A 14,507-nucleotide genomic window follows, 5' to 3' on the forward strand; every position below is an offset into this window, starting at 1 on the left:
CCCTCTCTCTTTCATCTCTCTTTCTACACCTCTCTCTCTACACCTCTCTTTCTACACCTTTCTCCCTCTCTCTTTCATCTCTCTTTCTACACCTCTCTTTCTACACCTCTCTTTCTACACCTTTCTCCCTCTCTCTTTCATCTCTCTTTCTACACCTCTCTCTCTACACCTCTCTTTCTACACCTTTCTCCCTCTCTCTTTCATCTCTCTTTCTACACCTCTCTTTCTACACCTCTCTTTCATCACCTTTCTCCCTCTCTCTTTCATCTCTCTTTCTACACCTCTCTCTCTACACGTCTCTTTCTACACCTTTCTCCCTCTCTCTTTCATCTCTCTTTCTACACCTCTCTCTCTACACCTCTCTTTCTACACCTTTCTCCCTCTCTCTTTCATCTCTCTTTCTACACCTCTCTTTCTACACCTCTCTTTCTACACCTTTCTCCCTCTCTCTTTCATCTCTCTTTCTACACCTCTCTCTCTACATCTCTCTTTCTACACCTTTCTCCCTCTCTCTTTCATCTCTCTTTCTACACCTCTCTCTCTACACCTCTCTTTCTATACATTTCTCGCTCTCTCTTTCATCTCTCTTTCTACACCTCTCTCTCTACTCTCTACACCTCTCTTTCTATACCTTTCTCCCTCTCTCTTTCATCTCTCTTTCTACACCTCTCTCTCTACACCTCTCTTTCTATACCTTTCTCCCTCTCTCTTTCATCTCTCTTTCTACACCTCTCTCTCTACACCTTTCTTTCAACACCTTTCTCCCTCTCTCTTTCATCTCTCTTTCTACACCTCTCTCTCTACACCTCTCTTTCTATACCTTTCTCCCTCTCTCTTTCATCTCTCTTTCTACACCTCTCTCTCTACACCTCTCTTTCAACACCTTTCTCCCTCTCTCTTTCATCTCTCTTTCTACACCTCTCTCTCTACACCTCTCTTTCAACACCTTTCTCCCTCTCTCTTTCATCTCTCTTTCTACACCTCTCTCTCTACACCTCTCTTTCTACACCTTTCTCCCTCTCTCTTTCATCTCTCTTTCTACACCTCTCTCTCTACAGCTCTCTCTCTACACCTCTCTTTCAACACCTTTCTCCCTCTCTCTTTCTTCCTCCATCCCCTTCTTTCCATTTCCTCTCTATTTATTCAGATTTATTGTAGTTTATTTGGGATCATTCACCACAATTAGAAATAATGTTCAAGAGTTGTACTTAATTTTTATGTGTTCATTTATTTTCCTTTAAACAATTGTTATTTTAAAAAGTATTCAATTATAAATCGTGTACATCTTTGTTTGTTTAATGTTTAACAGATTCATTGAAATAGGTTGCATGCACTTTTCTACGATAAAAGAATGCTGAGATTTTGAACAAAGAATCAATCCACTTTTCTCTCCCATACTGTATCGTTGTGTCATTATGCTTATATGAATCAGTTCTTGCAGCAATAATCTGTATATTCAAACAACTCAGTGATTGCAGTGCTATAATACCAAACACAGTTGAATGTACAGTGCCTTCAGATAGGATTCATAGCCCTTATTCCACATTGTGTTGAATTACAACCTGAATTCAAAATTCATTTAAAAATGATCTCACTAAACTACACACAATACACCATAATGACAAAGTGAAAATATGTTTTTAGAAATGTTTACAAATGTATTGAATGTACAGAACTATCAAGTTGACATACGTATTTACACCCCTGACTCATTACAAGTTAGAAACACCTTTGGCAGGGATTACAGCTGTGAGCATTTCTGGGTAAACTGCCAAGAGCTTTGTACACCTGCATTGTACAATATTTGCACATTATTCTTTTAACAATTGTTGACCATTGCTGGAGAGCCATTTTCAAGTATTGCCATAGATTTTCAAGCCCATTTAAATCAAAACTGTAACTAGGCCATTCGGGAACATTCATTGTCGTCTTGGTAAACAATTACAATTATCTCCTTTGTTTTGTTGACGCTGAGTGTGAGGTTATGTTCCTGACACCACACCCAGAGGGCCCTCACCTCCTCCCTGTAGGCTGTCTCGTCGTTGTTGGTAATCAAGCCTACCACTAGTGTTGTCTACAAACTTGATGATTGAGTTGGAGGTGTGCATGGCCACGCAGTCTTGGGTGAACAGGGAGTACAGGAGAGGGCTGAGAATGCACCCTTGTGGGTCCCCAATGTTGAGGATCAGCGGGGTGGAGATGTTGTTTCCTACCCTCACCACCTGGGTCGGCCCGACAGGAAGTCCAGGACCCAGTTGCACAGGGTGGGATCGAGACCCAGGGTCTCGAGCTTAATGACGAGTTTGGAGGGTGCTATGGTGTTAAATGCTGAGCTGTAGTTGATGAACAGCATTCTTACATAGGTATTCCTATTGGGACGGTAAGTAAATTGGAGTGGGTCTAGGGTGTCAGGTAGGGTGGAGATGATATGATCCTTGACTAGTCTCTCAAAGCACTTCATGATGACGGAAGTGAGTGCTACGGGGCGGTAGTCGTTTAGCTCAGTTACCTTAGCTTTCTTGAGAACAGGAACAATGGTGGCCCTCTTGAAGCATTTGGGAACAGCAAACTGGGATAAGGATTGAATGAATATGTCCGTAAACACACCAGCCAGCTGGTCTGCGAATGCTCTGAGGACGTGGCTGGGGATGCCGTCTGGTCCTGGCAGTGTACCATATCTGATCTCATAAATTGCCATATCATATCTGATCTCAAAAATTATAATATTGGAGTAAAGTGTCCTTGTGGGTCAGTAGCCTACACTGGGTGTAATATTGGAGTAAAGTGTCCTTGTGGGTCAGTAGACTACACTGGGTGTAATATTGGAGTAAAGTGTCCGTGTGGGTCAGTAGCCTACGCAGGATGTAATATCTCATTTAGACAAACAATTATTAACTAATATACCATTGGACAATAGGTTCAGCTATACGGTAAGGTGGTTAACGTGGGCTTATTCAAAAAATGTGTGGGTGGTTGGAAACAGACACTATGTGTAACTAAAGTTCACAGTCAACTGAAAGTTCATGTCCCAGAATACTGCACAGATGTTCTAAATGTGAATATTTTATCCAAAAGGAGTGTTGTGTCGCTAGTTGGGTAGAGTTTGCACTTTTGGGACAATCCCATTGGTTCCATTGTACTGGGTAAGCTAAGTAAAAATAATAATAATAATAAAAGAACATTACCAGAGAGAAGTCAAAGACAAAACTGATCCTAGATCAGCACTCTTATTACTCTGGGACTCTCTGTGAATACAGGCTCTGGTCACATGTCCATGGATGACACAACCCATCTAGTGTCCACTCTGGTATTGCTAGAACTTTTATGATAAGGAATATTTTCTATTAACTAAAGTATTTTTACTGCACTATGTCAGTTATATTTAGAAGGAAAACACGAGTTACTATTTGTATATTATAACACTTAAGTAATACAGTATACTTGACAAGCAGATGACATACCTGGATCACAGTATATAGATGTATTTAATCAGTAGAATGAACACATGGAACATATGGAACAGAATGGAAGCAAACATAGAACACTGCTGCATTTCAAATGTATTGATAGCTGTAAAAACTTCAATGAAACAGTATCTTGTTAAATTGGTATATGTACACCATATAGGTAAAAATGTAAACCACAGTTAGAGCCTACGAGGCCACAGTTCCACTCCCCTGGGCCTGATAAACGGTAGACTCCACATAGCACTGGTCTCTTTAAAGACAGGAATACATCTTTCAATGTAGTTAGTTCCACATAGAAACAAAAACAGGTTAAGATTAACAGGCAAAACCAGAACAACTCCATAAGATATGGGGTTACCTTCGCTACTATAATTAGACTACGGTGTGAACGGTTTTTCACACACCCAGTGTTTTGGAATACACGGTCCATCCTTCCAACTCTTCAATGGGTCTGATGCCGTCTGTGAGATCTCAACACAAGCCGCCTCGTCATTCAAGTTATTAGGTTCCCCTTCCATCCAATATCTATAAACCACAGAGATTCAGAATTGAAAATCATCCAATACAAGTCCCCTGTAATGCTCCGGGTGTCGTGGGTGTGGAGTCAAATGCAGGAGACAGAGAGTTCAATGCTGCGCGTCTTTTAATCGCACCAACGCACCACAGGGTGCTCACAAAAAAGTTACGTTCCCAAAACACAGGGAATCAAAATGTACAATGGGAAACAATCCCGACCGGACACTAACACGTGCCTATACCACAGAGCCGAAGGTTACATAGAAATAATCCCGCACAACAACCAGGCTGTCTAATAAAGACAAACTAATTAAACATCCACAGGTGCTACCACTCAACATACAAGGAGGGGAAGAAAAAACAATCAGTGGCAGCTAATAGGCCGGTGACGACGACCGCCGAGCGCCACCTGCCCGGGAAAGGGAAACACCCTCGGTCGGACTCGTGACATCCCCAGGCTCAGTTGTTACCATTCTACAGAGAGAATCAGATAGTTAACCTATTCCCCAGGCTCAGTTGTTACCATTCTACAGAGAGAATCAGACAGTTAACCTAGTCCCCAGGCTCAGTTGTTACCATTCTACAGAGAGAATCAGACAGTTAACCTAGTCCCCAGGCTCAGTTGTTACCATTCTACAAGGAGAATCAGACAGTTAACCTAGTCCCCAGGCTCAGTTGTTACCATTCTACAGAGAGAATCAGACAGTTAACCTAGTCCCCAGGCTCAGTTGTTACCATTCTACAGAGAGAATCAGATAGTTAACCTATTCCCCAGGCTCAGTTGTTACCATTCTACAGAGAGAATCAGACAGTTAACCTAGTCCCCAGGCTCAGTTGTTACCATTCTACAGAGAGAATCTGACAGTTAACCTAGTCCCCAGGCTCAGTTGTTACCATTCTACAAGGAGAATCAGACAGTTAACCTAGTCCCCAGGCTCAGTTGTTACCATTCTACAGAGAGAATCTGACAGTTAACCTAGTCCCCAGGCTCAGTTGTTACCATTCTACAAGGAGAATCAGACAGTTAACCTAGTCCCCAGGCTCAGTTGTTACCATTCTACAGAGAGAATCTGACAGTTAACCTAGTCCCCAGGCTCAGTTGTTACCATTCTACAGATAGGGAGACAGAGAGCTGGCTGAGAATGAGAATATCAGTAATTATCAGTAATCAGTAATTTATTACAACAGAAAATAATGTAAAAGTCCTCCAGAACCTGTTCCTTACGTAGGTTTAAATGGTGTGCTGTCAACCCACTGCCAGATTCTGTCTTTTTTATATGTACCAATCCAGACATTCTTCTTAAATCCATGGATAAACATCTAGAATAGAATTGTGGATAAAAAACAATGGCCATTATTTCATCTCCACAGCAGAGAAACACTTTTACATTTTATAAATAATAGTAGTAGTAGTAGTCTAATAGTAGTTGTAGTATAATGTACTCAGCCTGGTAACTAGACATACAAGGGGATTTAGGATGTTTGAAAAGGTCCTGAGTACTTCCATATATTCCTTCCTCACAAAAACAATACAAAACTGTTGCAGAACACTGGTGCAAACTCATGATGCTCGAGGGGAAGCGTGCTCAGACCACACAGACCAAGCACTCTGCTCTGACGACTGCACCACGGCAGTTCACAATGATCTAGCAAGCTGGGAGAGCTGGGAGAGTGTGTTGTGTTTAATCATTTTCGTTTTAATCTTTCCCCAACCCATAGACACTAACCTTAACCAGTTACCATAACCACTAACCTTAACTACTTACCATAACCATAACCACAAACCTTAACCACTAACCATAACCACTAACCTTAACCCCTAACCATAGCTCTAACCTTAACCACTAACCATAGACACTAACCATTTGAATTGTTTCGGTTTTACCCCTGCAACTACACAGAATTAACCCTGTAACCACACAGAATTAACCCTGTAACCACACAGAAATAACCCTGTAACCACACATAAATAATCCTGTAACCACACAGAATTAACCCTGTAAGCACACAGAATTAACCCTGTAACCACACATAATTAACCCTGTAACCACACAGAATTAACTCTGTAACCACACAGAATTAACCCTGTAACCACACAGAAATAACCCTGTAACCACGCAGAAATATCCCTGTAACCACACAGAATTAACCCTGTAACCACACAGAATTAACCCTGTAACCACACAGAATTAACCCTGTAACCACACATAATTAACCCTGTAACTACACAGAATTAACCCTGTAACCACACAGAATTAACCCTGTAACCACACAGAATTAACCCTGTAACCACACAGAATTAACCCTGTAACCACACAGAATTAACCCTGTAAGCACACAGAATTAACCCTGTAACCACACACAATTAACCCTGTAACTACACAGAATTAACCCTGTAACCACACAGAATTAACCCTGTAACCACACAGAATTAACCCTGTAACCACACAGAATTAACCCTGTAACCACACAGAATTAACCCTGTAAGCACACAGAATTAACCCTGTAACCACACACAATTAACCCTGTAACCACACACAATTAACCCTGTAAGCACACAGAATTAACCCTGTAACCACACAGAATTAACCCTGTAACCACACATAATTAACCCTGTAACTACACAGAATTAGCCCTGTAACCATACAGAATTAACCCTGTAACCACACATAATTAACCCTGTAACCACACACAATTAACCCTGTAAGCACACAGAATTAACCCTGTAACCACACAGAATTAACCCTGTAACCACACATAATTAACCCTGTAACTACACAGAATTAACCCTGTAACTACACAGAATTAACCCTGTAACCACACAGAAATAACCCTGTAACCACACAGAAATAACCCTGTAACCACACAGAATTAACCCTGTAAGCACACAGAATTAACCCTGTAAGCGCACAGAATTAACCCTGTAGCCACACAGAATTAACCCTGTAACCACACAGAATTAAACATGTTGAAAATGAATGAGAGATAATAATAATAATGAAACAGTAGTATTATAGTATTACTAATGTATTATCTATTACCTGTTCTTCTCTGCTGTTTATAATAACCGACTCTCCTCCCATTGTTCTGCACTCCCTCTGACCGCCCCCAGCTGTGTTCATCGTGGAGGAGACATAATAACAGCTGGTGCCAAACTTCCACCATCCATCCAGACAGGGTTTCTCTGAGATAAACACAACAGAACTGCAGGCATTTAAAAGTATGAAATAAAATTATACTTCTAAAATAAGAAAATGAAAGACTCCACTCACCATAGAACCTAAGCCTCGTTTTGAACTGGTCTCTCTCAGTGGTTGTGGTATTTAGACTATTCTGTAGCTGGTCTCTCTCAGTGGTCCTGGTATTTAGACTATTCTGTAACTGGTCTCTCTCTTTGGTCTGTGAGTTAAGATTATTTTTTAATTGATCCCTTTCAGCAGTCATGACTTTAAGACTATTTTGTTGCTTGTCCCTGTCTTTGGTCCTTGTAGTGAGACTATTTTGTAGCTGATCTCTCTCTTTGGTCCTGGTATTTAGGCTATTCTGTAGCTGGTCTCTCTCTGTGGTCCTGGTATTTAGGCTATTCTGTAGCTGGTTTCTCTCCTTAGTTTTTGTATTTAGACTATTCTGTAGCTGGTCTCTCTCCTGAGTTATTGTGGTGAGAGTATTCTGCAACTGGTCTTTCTCCTTAGTTTTGGTTGTGAGACTATTCTGTAGCTGGTTTCTCTCTGTGGTCCTGGTATTTAGACTATTCTGTATCTGGTCTCTCTCCTGAGTTATTGTGGTGAGAGTATTCTGCAACTGGTCTTTCTCCTTAGTTTTGGTTGTGAGACTATTCTGTAGCTGGTTTCTCTCTGTGGTCCTTGTATTTAGACTATTCTGTAGCTGGTTTTTCTCTGTGGTCCTAGTATTTAGATTATTCTGCAACTGGTCTCTCTCTTTTGTCCGTGAGTTAAGACTATTCTTTAATTGATCCCTTTCAGCAGTCATAACTTTAAGACTATTTTGCTGCTGGTCCCTGTCTTTGGTCCTCGTGGTGAGACTATTCTGTAGCTGGTCTCTCTCTTTAGTCAGGGTGTTGTAACTGCTCTGTATCTCGTCTCTCTCTTTAGTTAAGTTGTTGTAACTGCTCTGTAGCTCGTCTCTCTCTTTAGTTAAGGTGTTGTAACTGCTCTGTAGCTCGTCTCTCTCTTTAGTTAAGGTGTTGTAACTGCTCTGTACCTCGTCTCTCTCTTTAGTTAAGGCGTTGTAACTGCTCTGTAGCTTGGCTCCCTCTTTTGTCAAGTTATTAAAACTGTCTGGTTGCAGATCTCCTTTAGTCAGGGTGTTGTAACTGCTCTGTATCTCGTCTCTCTCTTTAGTTAAGGTGTTGTAACTGCTCTGTAGCTCGTCTCTCTCTTTAGTTAAGGTGTTGTAACTGCTCTGTAGCTCGTCTCTCTCTTTAGTTAAGGTGTTGTAACTGCTCTGTAGCTCGTCTCCCTCTTTTGTCAAGTTATTATAACTGGTTGGTTGCAGATCTCCTTCTTTAGTCAGAAGGCTGTAACTGGTCTGTTGGTCTCTCTCTGTTGAGTAGTGATGATCAATGACTCCATCTGTAAAAGGGAAAAGTTGATCAAATATTAAATTATGTTTAACTATCACACCATTAAAGTTAACAAAACGGCATTATACACTTACAGTAGACAGACAGGCCTATGATCCCAGCCAATAGAAGAACACACAGCAGCCCCAGACACACTGCAGCAACTCCAGAGGGTCTCTTCCACCACAGAAAATTAGCTGAATCACAGGGATGTATCATGTAAGATCTTTGCACTCTCTCTGGTAATCTTAAAATACTTATATTATCCAGGATTTGAAGGTACATATGGTGTGTGCTTGTACTTGAATTGATACCTGAAAATGTAACACTGGGCTTGTTGGGAGACGTGTTGTCATCAATAACCATGGTCTGCATTGTTGTATTCTCCACCTGTGTTTGTATAGATTGTCTCTTACATTTGTAGAAGTTAAATGCTATATTTTCCTCTGTTACTTCAGCTCTAGTATAGGTTTGTAACTGTGCCTTATGTGTCGTCAAGGCAAATACTTGAGGTCACCTGACTTGGCTTACCCAGTACAAAGGAAACAATAGGATAGTCCCAATCTCTACCCAACTAGCGACACATACACGGTAGTAGAGCTCAAACAAGCACACTTCAGTACAGTGCATTTGGAAAGTACTCAGACCCCTCAGATATCCCTCTAGTGGTGTGGGGGCTGTGCTTTGGCAAAGTGGGTGGGGTTATATCCTTCCTGTTTGGCCCTGTCCAGGGGTGTCCTCGGATGGGGCCACAGTGTCTCCTGACCCTTCCTGTCTCAGCCTCCAGTATTTATGCTGCAGTAGTTTATGTGTCGGGGGGCTAGGGTCAGTTTGTTATATCTGGAGTACTTCTCCTGTCCTATTCGGTGTCCTGTGTGAATTTAAGTGTGCTCTCTCTAATTCTCTCTTTCTCTCTTTCTTTCTCTCTCTCGGAGGACCTGAGCCCTCGGACCCTGCCTCAGGACTACCTGACATGATGACTCCTTGCTGTCCCCAGTCCACCTGGCCGTGCTGCTGCTCCAGTTTCAACTGTTCTGCCTTATTATTATTGGTCCATGCTGGTAATTTGAACATCTTGGCCATGTTCTGTTATAATCTCCACCCGGCAGAGCCAGAAGAGGACTGGCCACCCCACATAGCCTGGTTCCTCTCTAGGTTTCTTCCTAGATTTTGGCCTTTCTAGGGAGTTTTTCCTAGCCACCGTGCTTCTTGCTGTTTGGGGTTTTAGGCTGGGTTTCTGTACATCACATTGAGATATCAGCTGATGTACGAAGGGCTATATAAATAAATTTGACTTTTTCCACATTTTGTTACGTTACAGCCTTATTGTATAATGATTTGTATTTTCTTTAAATCCTAATCGATCTACAAAAAATACCCCATAATGACTAGTATAAACATGTTTATGGATTTTTTTGCAAATGTATTAAAAAACAGAAATACATTATATGCATAACTATTCAGACCATTATAAGGTCTGTCTATACAAGGTCCCACAGTTGACATTGCATGTCAGAGTGAACCAAGCCACTATGTCAAAGGAATTGTCCGTAAAGCTCCGAGACAGGATTGTGTCGAGGTACATATCTGGGGAAGGGTACCAAAAAAGGAAGGTCCCCAAGAACACAGTGGCCTCCATCATTCTTAAATTGAAGTAGTTTGGATCCACCAAGACTCTTCCTAAAGATGGCCGCCCGGCCAAACTGAGCAATCGGGGGGGAAGGCCCTTGGTCAGGAACCCAATGGTCATTCTGACAGAGTTCCTCTGTGGAGATGGGAGAACCTTCCAGAAGGACAACCAACTCTGCAGCACTACACCAATTAGGCCTTTATGGTGGAGTGGCCAGACAGATGGTAGAAAAAGGCACATAACAGTCCGCTTGGAGGTTGCCAAGAGGCACCTTAAGGACTCTCAGACAATGAGAAACAAGAGTCTCTGGTCTGAAGAAAGCAAGATTTGGCCTGAAAGCCAAGTGTCAAGTTTGAATGAAACCTGGCACTATCCCTACGATGAAGCATGGTGGTGGCAGCATCATACTATGGGGATATTTTTCAGCAGCAGGGACTGGGAGATCAGTCAGGAACGAGGGAAAGATGAACGAAGCAAAGTACAGAGCGCTGAGGACCTCAGACTTGGGCGAAGGTTCACCTTCCAACAGGACAATGACCCTAAGCACACAGCCAAGAGAACTTAGGAGTCTCTGAATGTCCTTGAGTTGCCCAACCAGAGCAGGTGTGCCAAGCTCGTAGCGACATTCCCAAGAAGACTCAAGGCTGTATTCGCTGCCATAGGAGCTTCAACAAAGTACTGAGTAAAAGGTCTGAATACTTAGGTCAATGTAATATTTCCGGGTTTTTTTTCATTATGGGGTTTTGTGTGTAGATTGATGAGAGGAAAAATACAATTTAATGCATTTCAGAATAAGGCTGTAACGTAACAAACTGTGGAAAAAGTCAAGGGGTCTGAATACTTTCCGAATGTATTGTAGATATGTACTTTGTCCTGTTTACTGTTCACCTGCTTAGTCTCCCAGAGACACTAACATATTACATAAGAATCACACAATAAACACACCTCATAAAATGATAATATCTGGTGAAATAGAGAAATACAATCTTACCACAGTCTTTGAGAGTTGAAAACGGATGCATACAAATATGTTAAATGAATGAGCATCAAAGTAAGATTGGAATAATGTGTCCACGTTTTTTATAGTCTGAGAGACCCCACCTTTTGTGTCAACGTCAGCATATCCTTTAAATTTGGTAAAACAATTATGAACTAATATACCACTGGATGTTAGGTTCAGATAAAAGGCAACGTGGTTGACAGGAAGTAAGTCAAACTGAAAGTTCAAGTTACAGAATGCTGCATATAAGTGTTTCATTTCCCCTCTCTCTCAAGCACATGAGCTATAGGGGTCAAAGGTATAATTTAGGTTAAAAGTAATGGTTGAATGTTCAGTTACTCCAAAAATCTAAAGCTTAGAAAACTTGGAAGGCTAAATGTCAAAATATGTCTATACCTTATTTAACCTATTGTAGAGTTGATTGCTGAATTTACAGCAGCTCGGTAGCCTATTCTAGGGTTGTTAGGCTAATGAGCAACTCTAAATTAAGCTATGATGTAATTTACATCTCTGGTGGGTTGATTTGCATCTGAAAGTGGGCGCCCTGCCAGTAAGGCCGGTGAGCAAGTCTGCTGTCTCACTGCCCAAATCATTTTGGAGATCCACCTGCCTGCTGAATGTTGTTGCTAACTAGGTAGCTAGCTTGTTAGAGAGCCACCTGCCTGCTGAGTGCTTGTTGCTAACTGGGTAGCTAGCCTGTTGGAGAGCCACCTGCCTGCTGAGTGCTTGTTGCTAACTGGGAAGCTAGCCTGTTGTAGAGCCACCTGCCTGCTGAGTGCTTGTTGCTAACTGGGTAGCTAGCCTGTTAGAGAGCCACCTGCCTGCTGAGTGCTTGTTGCTAACTGGGTAGCTAGCCTGTTGGAGAGCCACCTGCCTGCTGAGTGCTTGTTGCTAACTGGGTAGCTAGCCTGTTGGAGAGCCACCTGCCTGCCGAGTGCTTGTTGCTAACTAGGTAGCTAGCTTGTTGGAGAGCCACCTGCCTGCTGAGTGCTTGTTGCTAACTGGGTAGCTAGCCTGTTGGAGAGCCACCTGCCTGCTGAGTGCTTGTTGCTAACTGGGAAGCTAGCCTGTTGTAGAGCCACCTGCCTGCTGAGTGCTTGTTGCTAACTGGGTAGCTAGCCTGTTAGAGAGCCACCTGCCTGCTGAGTGCTTGTTGCTAACTGGGTAGCTAGCCTGTTGGAGAGCCACCTGCCTGCTGAGTGCTTGTTGCTAACTGGGTAGCTAGCCTGTTGGAGAGCCACCTGCCTGCTGAGTGCTTGTTGCTAACTGGGTAGCTAGCCTGTTGGAGAGCCACCTGCCTGCTGAGTGCTTGTTGCTAACTGGGTAGCTAGCCTGTTGTAAGGCCTTGTAGGGGCTACTGTAGGTCAACCAAGATCTAGTGGTTTACAAGAAACTGTATAGGACTTTAAGAAGTCACATGTTACCAGAGTGGAGTTTTAGGTGGATTCCTTCTCATAACCCTGACACAGCTCCTCCACTTCTCCTTTTCTCACACCAAACATTCATATTTTTATCTTTCACTTTCCACTTTTTTTCTCTGTAGTTTCTGTAAAGTAATTAGACTTTTGTAAAACCTAAAGAAAGTGCCTCATTAGCAGACTCAAGTCAGGGCCCATATTTGTCAAATGTCTCAGTGTAGGTGTGCTGATCCAGGGTCTGTTTATCGTTTTTGATCACAATGAATGCGGTCATGTGGACAGGAAGGACTTGATCCCAGGTCAGTATTCCTGAGATGGTGGATCTCTAGATCTACATTTTCTTTGCATCGAGTCCATTGGGTTTATTTTACTGCAGAAGATTCCCTGCACTGTTAGTCACACAGAACATATTAATTCACAAAACATATCTTTGAAAGTAAGGTATAGACACATTTTGGTATTGAGGCTTCTGGAGGAACAGAAAATTTGACCATTCATAGCCCCATTCATAACCCCAGATTTTGTGCTTGAAACAGGGGGTTGTGAAACACTTCTGTGCAGCAGTCTGCAACTTGAACTTTCAGTTGGACTTTAGCTTGACTGTGAACTTTAGTTACACTTCCTGCCTGTTTCCAACCAACCACACATTCTGTTGTCACATGATGTATCTGAACCTATCAGACAGTAGTACATCAGTTCATTATTGTTTGTCTTAATAATGCTCTCACTACTATTGTGTTGTTTGTCTTAACAACAATCCAATGTAACATATATGGTGAATGCATTTTCAACTCTCAAAGACCTCGATAAGATGAATTTTCTTCATTTCACATGATATGATCATTTTATGGCTGATTGTTATGTAATGTGTTAGTGGTTCTGGGGGACTGAGCAGGGGGTGATTAAAAAACCTGCCAGTGGGGTTGAAAGCAAATAACTAGAGCAATGAAGACCATGGATATTGATGATGACACGTATGCTGACAAGCCCAGAGAAATGGATGGTGTTTGGTGTTACATTTCCAGGGTTCAATGCAAGTACAGCCAGACGTAAAGACAGAAACACACACACTTCCTAGCTTCATAAGTAGAATGAACACATGGTCCACATAAACCTGTCATTTAAATGTGTTCATAACTGTAAAAACATACAAATGAAATCAGTTTGTGGTTAAATTGTTATATCACACCATGATGGTAAATGTTGAAATTGTAACCACAGCCTATTAGACAACAGGTGTGTGTTCCCTGGGCCTGATGAATGGTGGACCAGCTCACATAGCTCCAATACAACTCCATTAATTAAACATGGGCTACAGCATGATACACTATTGGTCATTTAGGTTTGAAGCGACATGAACAGCGTTTACCATGAATGCAGTTCCTGCTAACATAGGGGGAAAATGCCTGTAAAAGGTGCATTGTCAGCTGTAAAGTTCTTCACACTATAACATGCCTTGCATTGAATCCCAGTCTGTAGTCCTTCACACACTCATACCCATATAGTGGTTGAATATGGCAGATTTGGACACTGATAAACGCCTAAATTGTAATGCTGTGGCTGTACAGTAACATGCTATACATGATGTCATAGATCAGGGTCTCCACTTCACAGTTCTGTGTGCGTTTAGACAGACAGCTGTTCTGAAATTGAGCACTGCGCGCCACAAGAAGTTGACCCCATCCCTCTCGCTAATTGGGAAACTTTGAAAATGTTTGGTTGTCTGAGTGAGGGAAATGCTGTAAATTAAAAGCACTCAATTTAACATTGACAGTAATTGTGTGATGGCTGGGTTGTTTCCAGTTTGGGAAAAAAAGGTCAGATTGAACAAATTAGAAACCATTGATGTATATAAACCTGGATTGCTGATGCTTTGTATTGGCCAATGAGAGGC

General features: G+C 42.0%; 1 protein-coding gene across 2 annotated transcripts; it reads right to left on the reverse strand.

The window, feature by feature from the left end:
• Window positions 1-3,466: 3,466 nt before the first annotated feature.
• LOC110534596 (uncharacterized) lies at window positions 3,467-11,468 on the reverse strand. Of its 2 annotated transcripts, XM_090188003.1 has the most exons (7): window positions 11,187-11,456; window positions 8,880-8,955; window positions 8,661-8,762; window positions 7,256-8,575; window positions 7,025-7,167; window positions 5,209-5,303; window positions 3,467-3,992 (listed from the first exon to the last, which is right to left on the reverse strand). In XM_090188003.1, exons 1-7 carry the CDS (start codon window positions 11,451-11,453, stop codon window positions 3,845-3,847), a joined length of 2,151 nt encoding a protein of 716 aa, XP_090044129.1. In that variant the 5' UTR covers window positions 11,454-11,456; the 3' UTR covers window positions 3,467-3,844. The 2 variants fall into 2 exon arrangements, with proteins under 2 accessions (XP_090044129.1, XP_090044128.1); XM_090188002.1 differs by having other exon boundaries at window positions 8,661-8,955; window positions 11,187-11,468.
• Between the last annotated feature and the right edge of the window lie 3,039 nt (window positions 11,469-14,507).

Source organism: Oncorhynchus mykiss, chromosome 10 (genome assembly GCF_057628025.1).
Source record: "Oncorhynchus mykiss isolate SJ-2025 chromosome 10, ASM5762802v1, whole genome shotgun sequence".
Taxonomy (NCBI): domain Eukaryota; kingdom Metazoa; phylum Chordata; class Actinopteri; order Salmoniformes; family Salmonidae; genus Oncorhynchus; species Oncorhynchus mykiss.

Excerpts from the sequence above, each read along its gene's own strand:
- LOC110534596 (XM_090188002.1), bottom strand. The coding sequence starts at position 11,453 with ATGAAACACTTATATGCAGCATTCTGTAACTTGAACTTTCAGTTTGAC. Across the intron at positions 8,956-11,186 it reads TTCAACTCTCAAAGACTGTG|GTGGAGAATACAACAATGCA; the intron begins GTAAGATTGTAT and ends ATACAAACACAG. Across the intron at positions 3,993-5,208 it reads AGCACACCATTTAAACCTAC|ATATTGGATGGAAGGGGAAC; the intron begins GTAAGGAACAGG and ends TGTGGTTTATAG.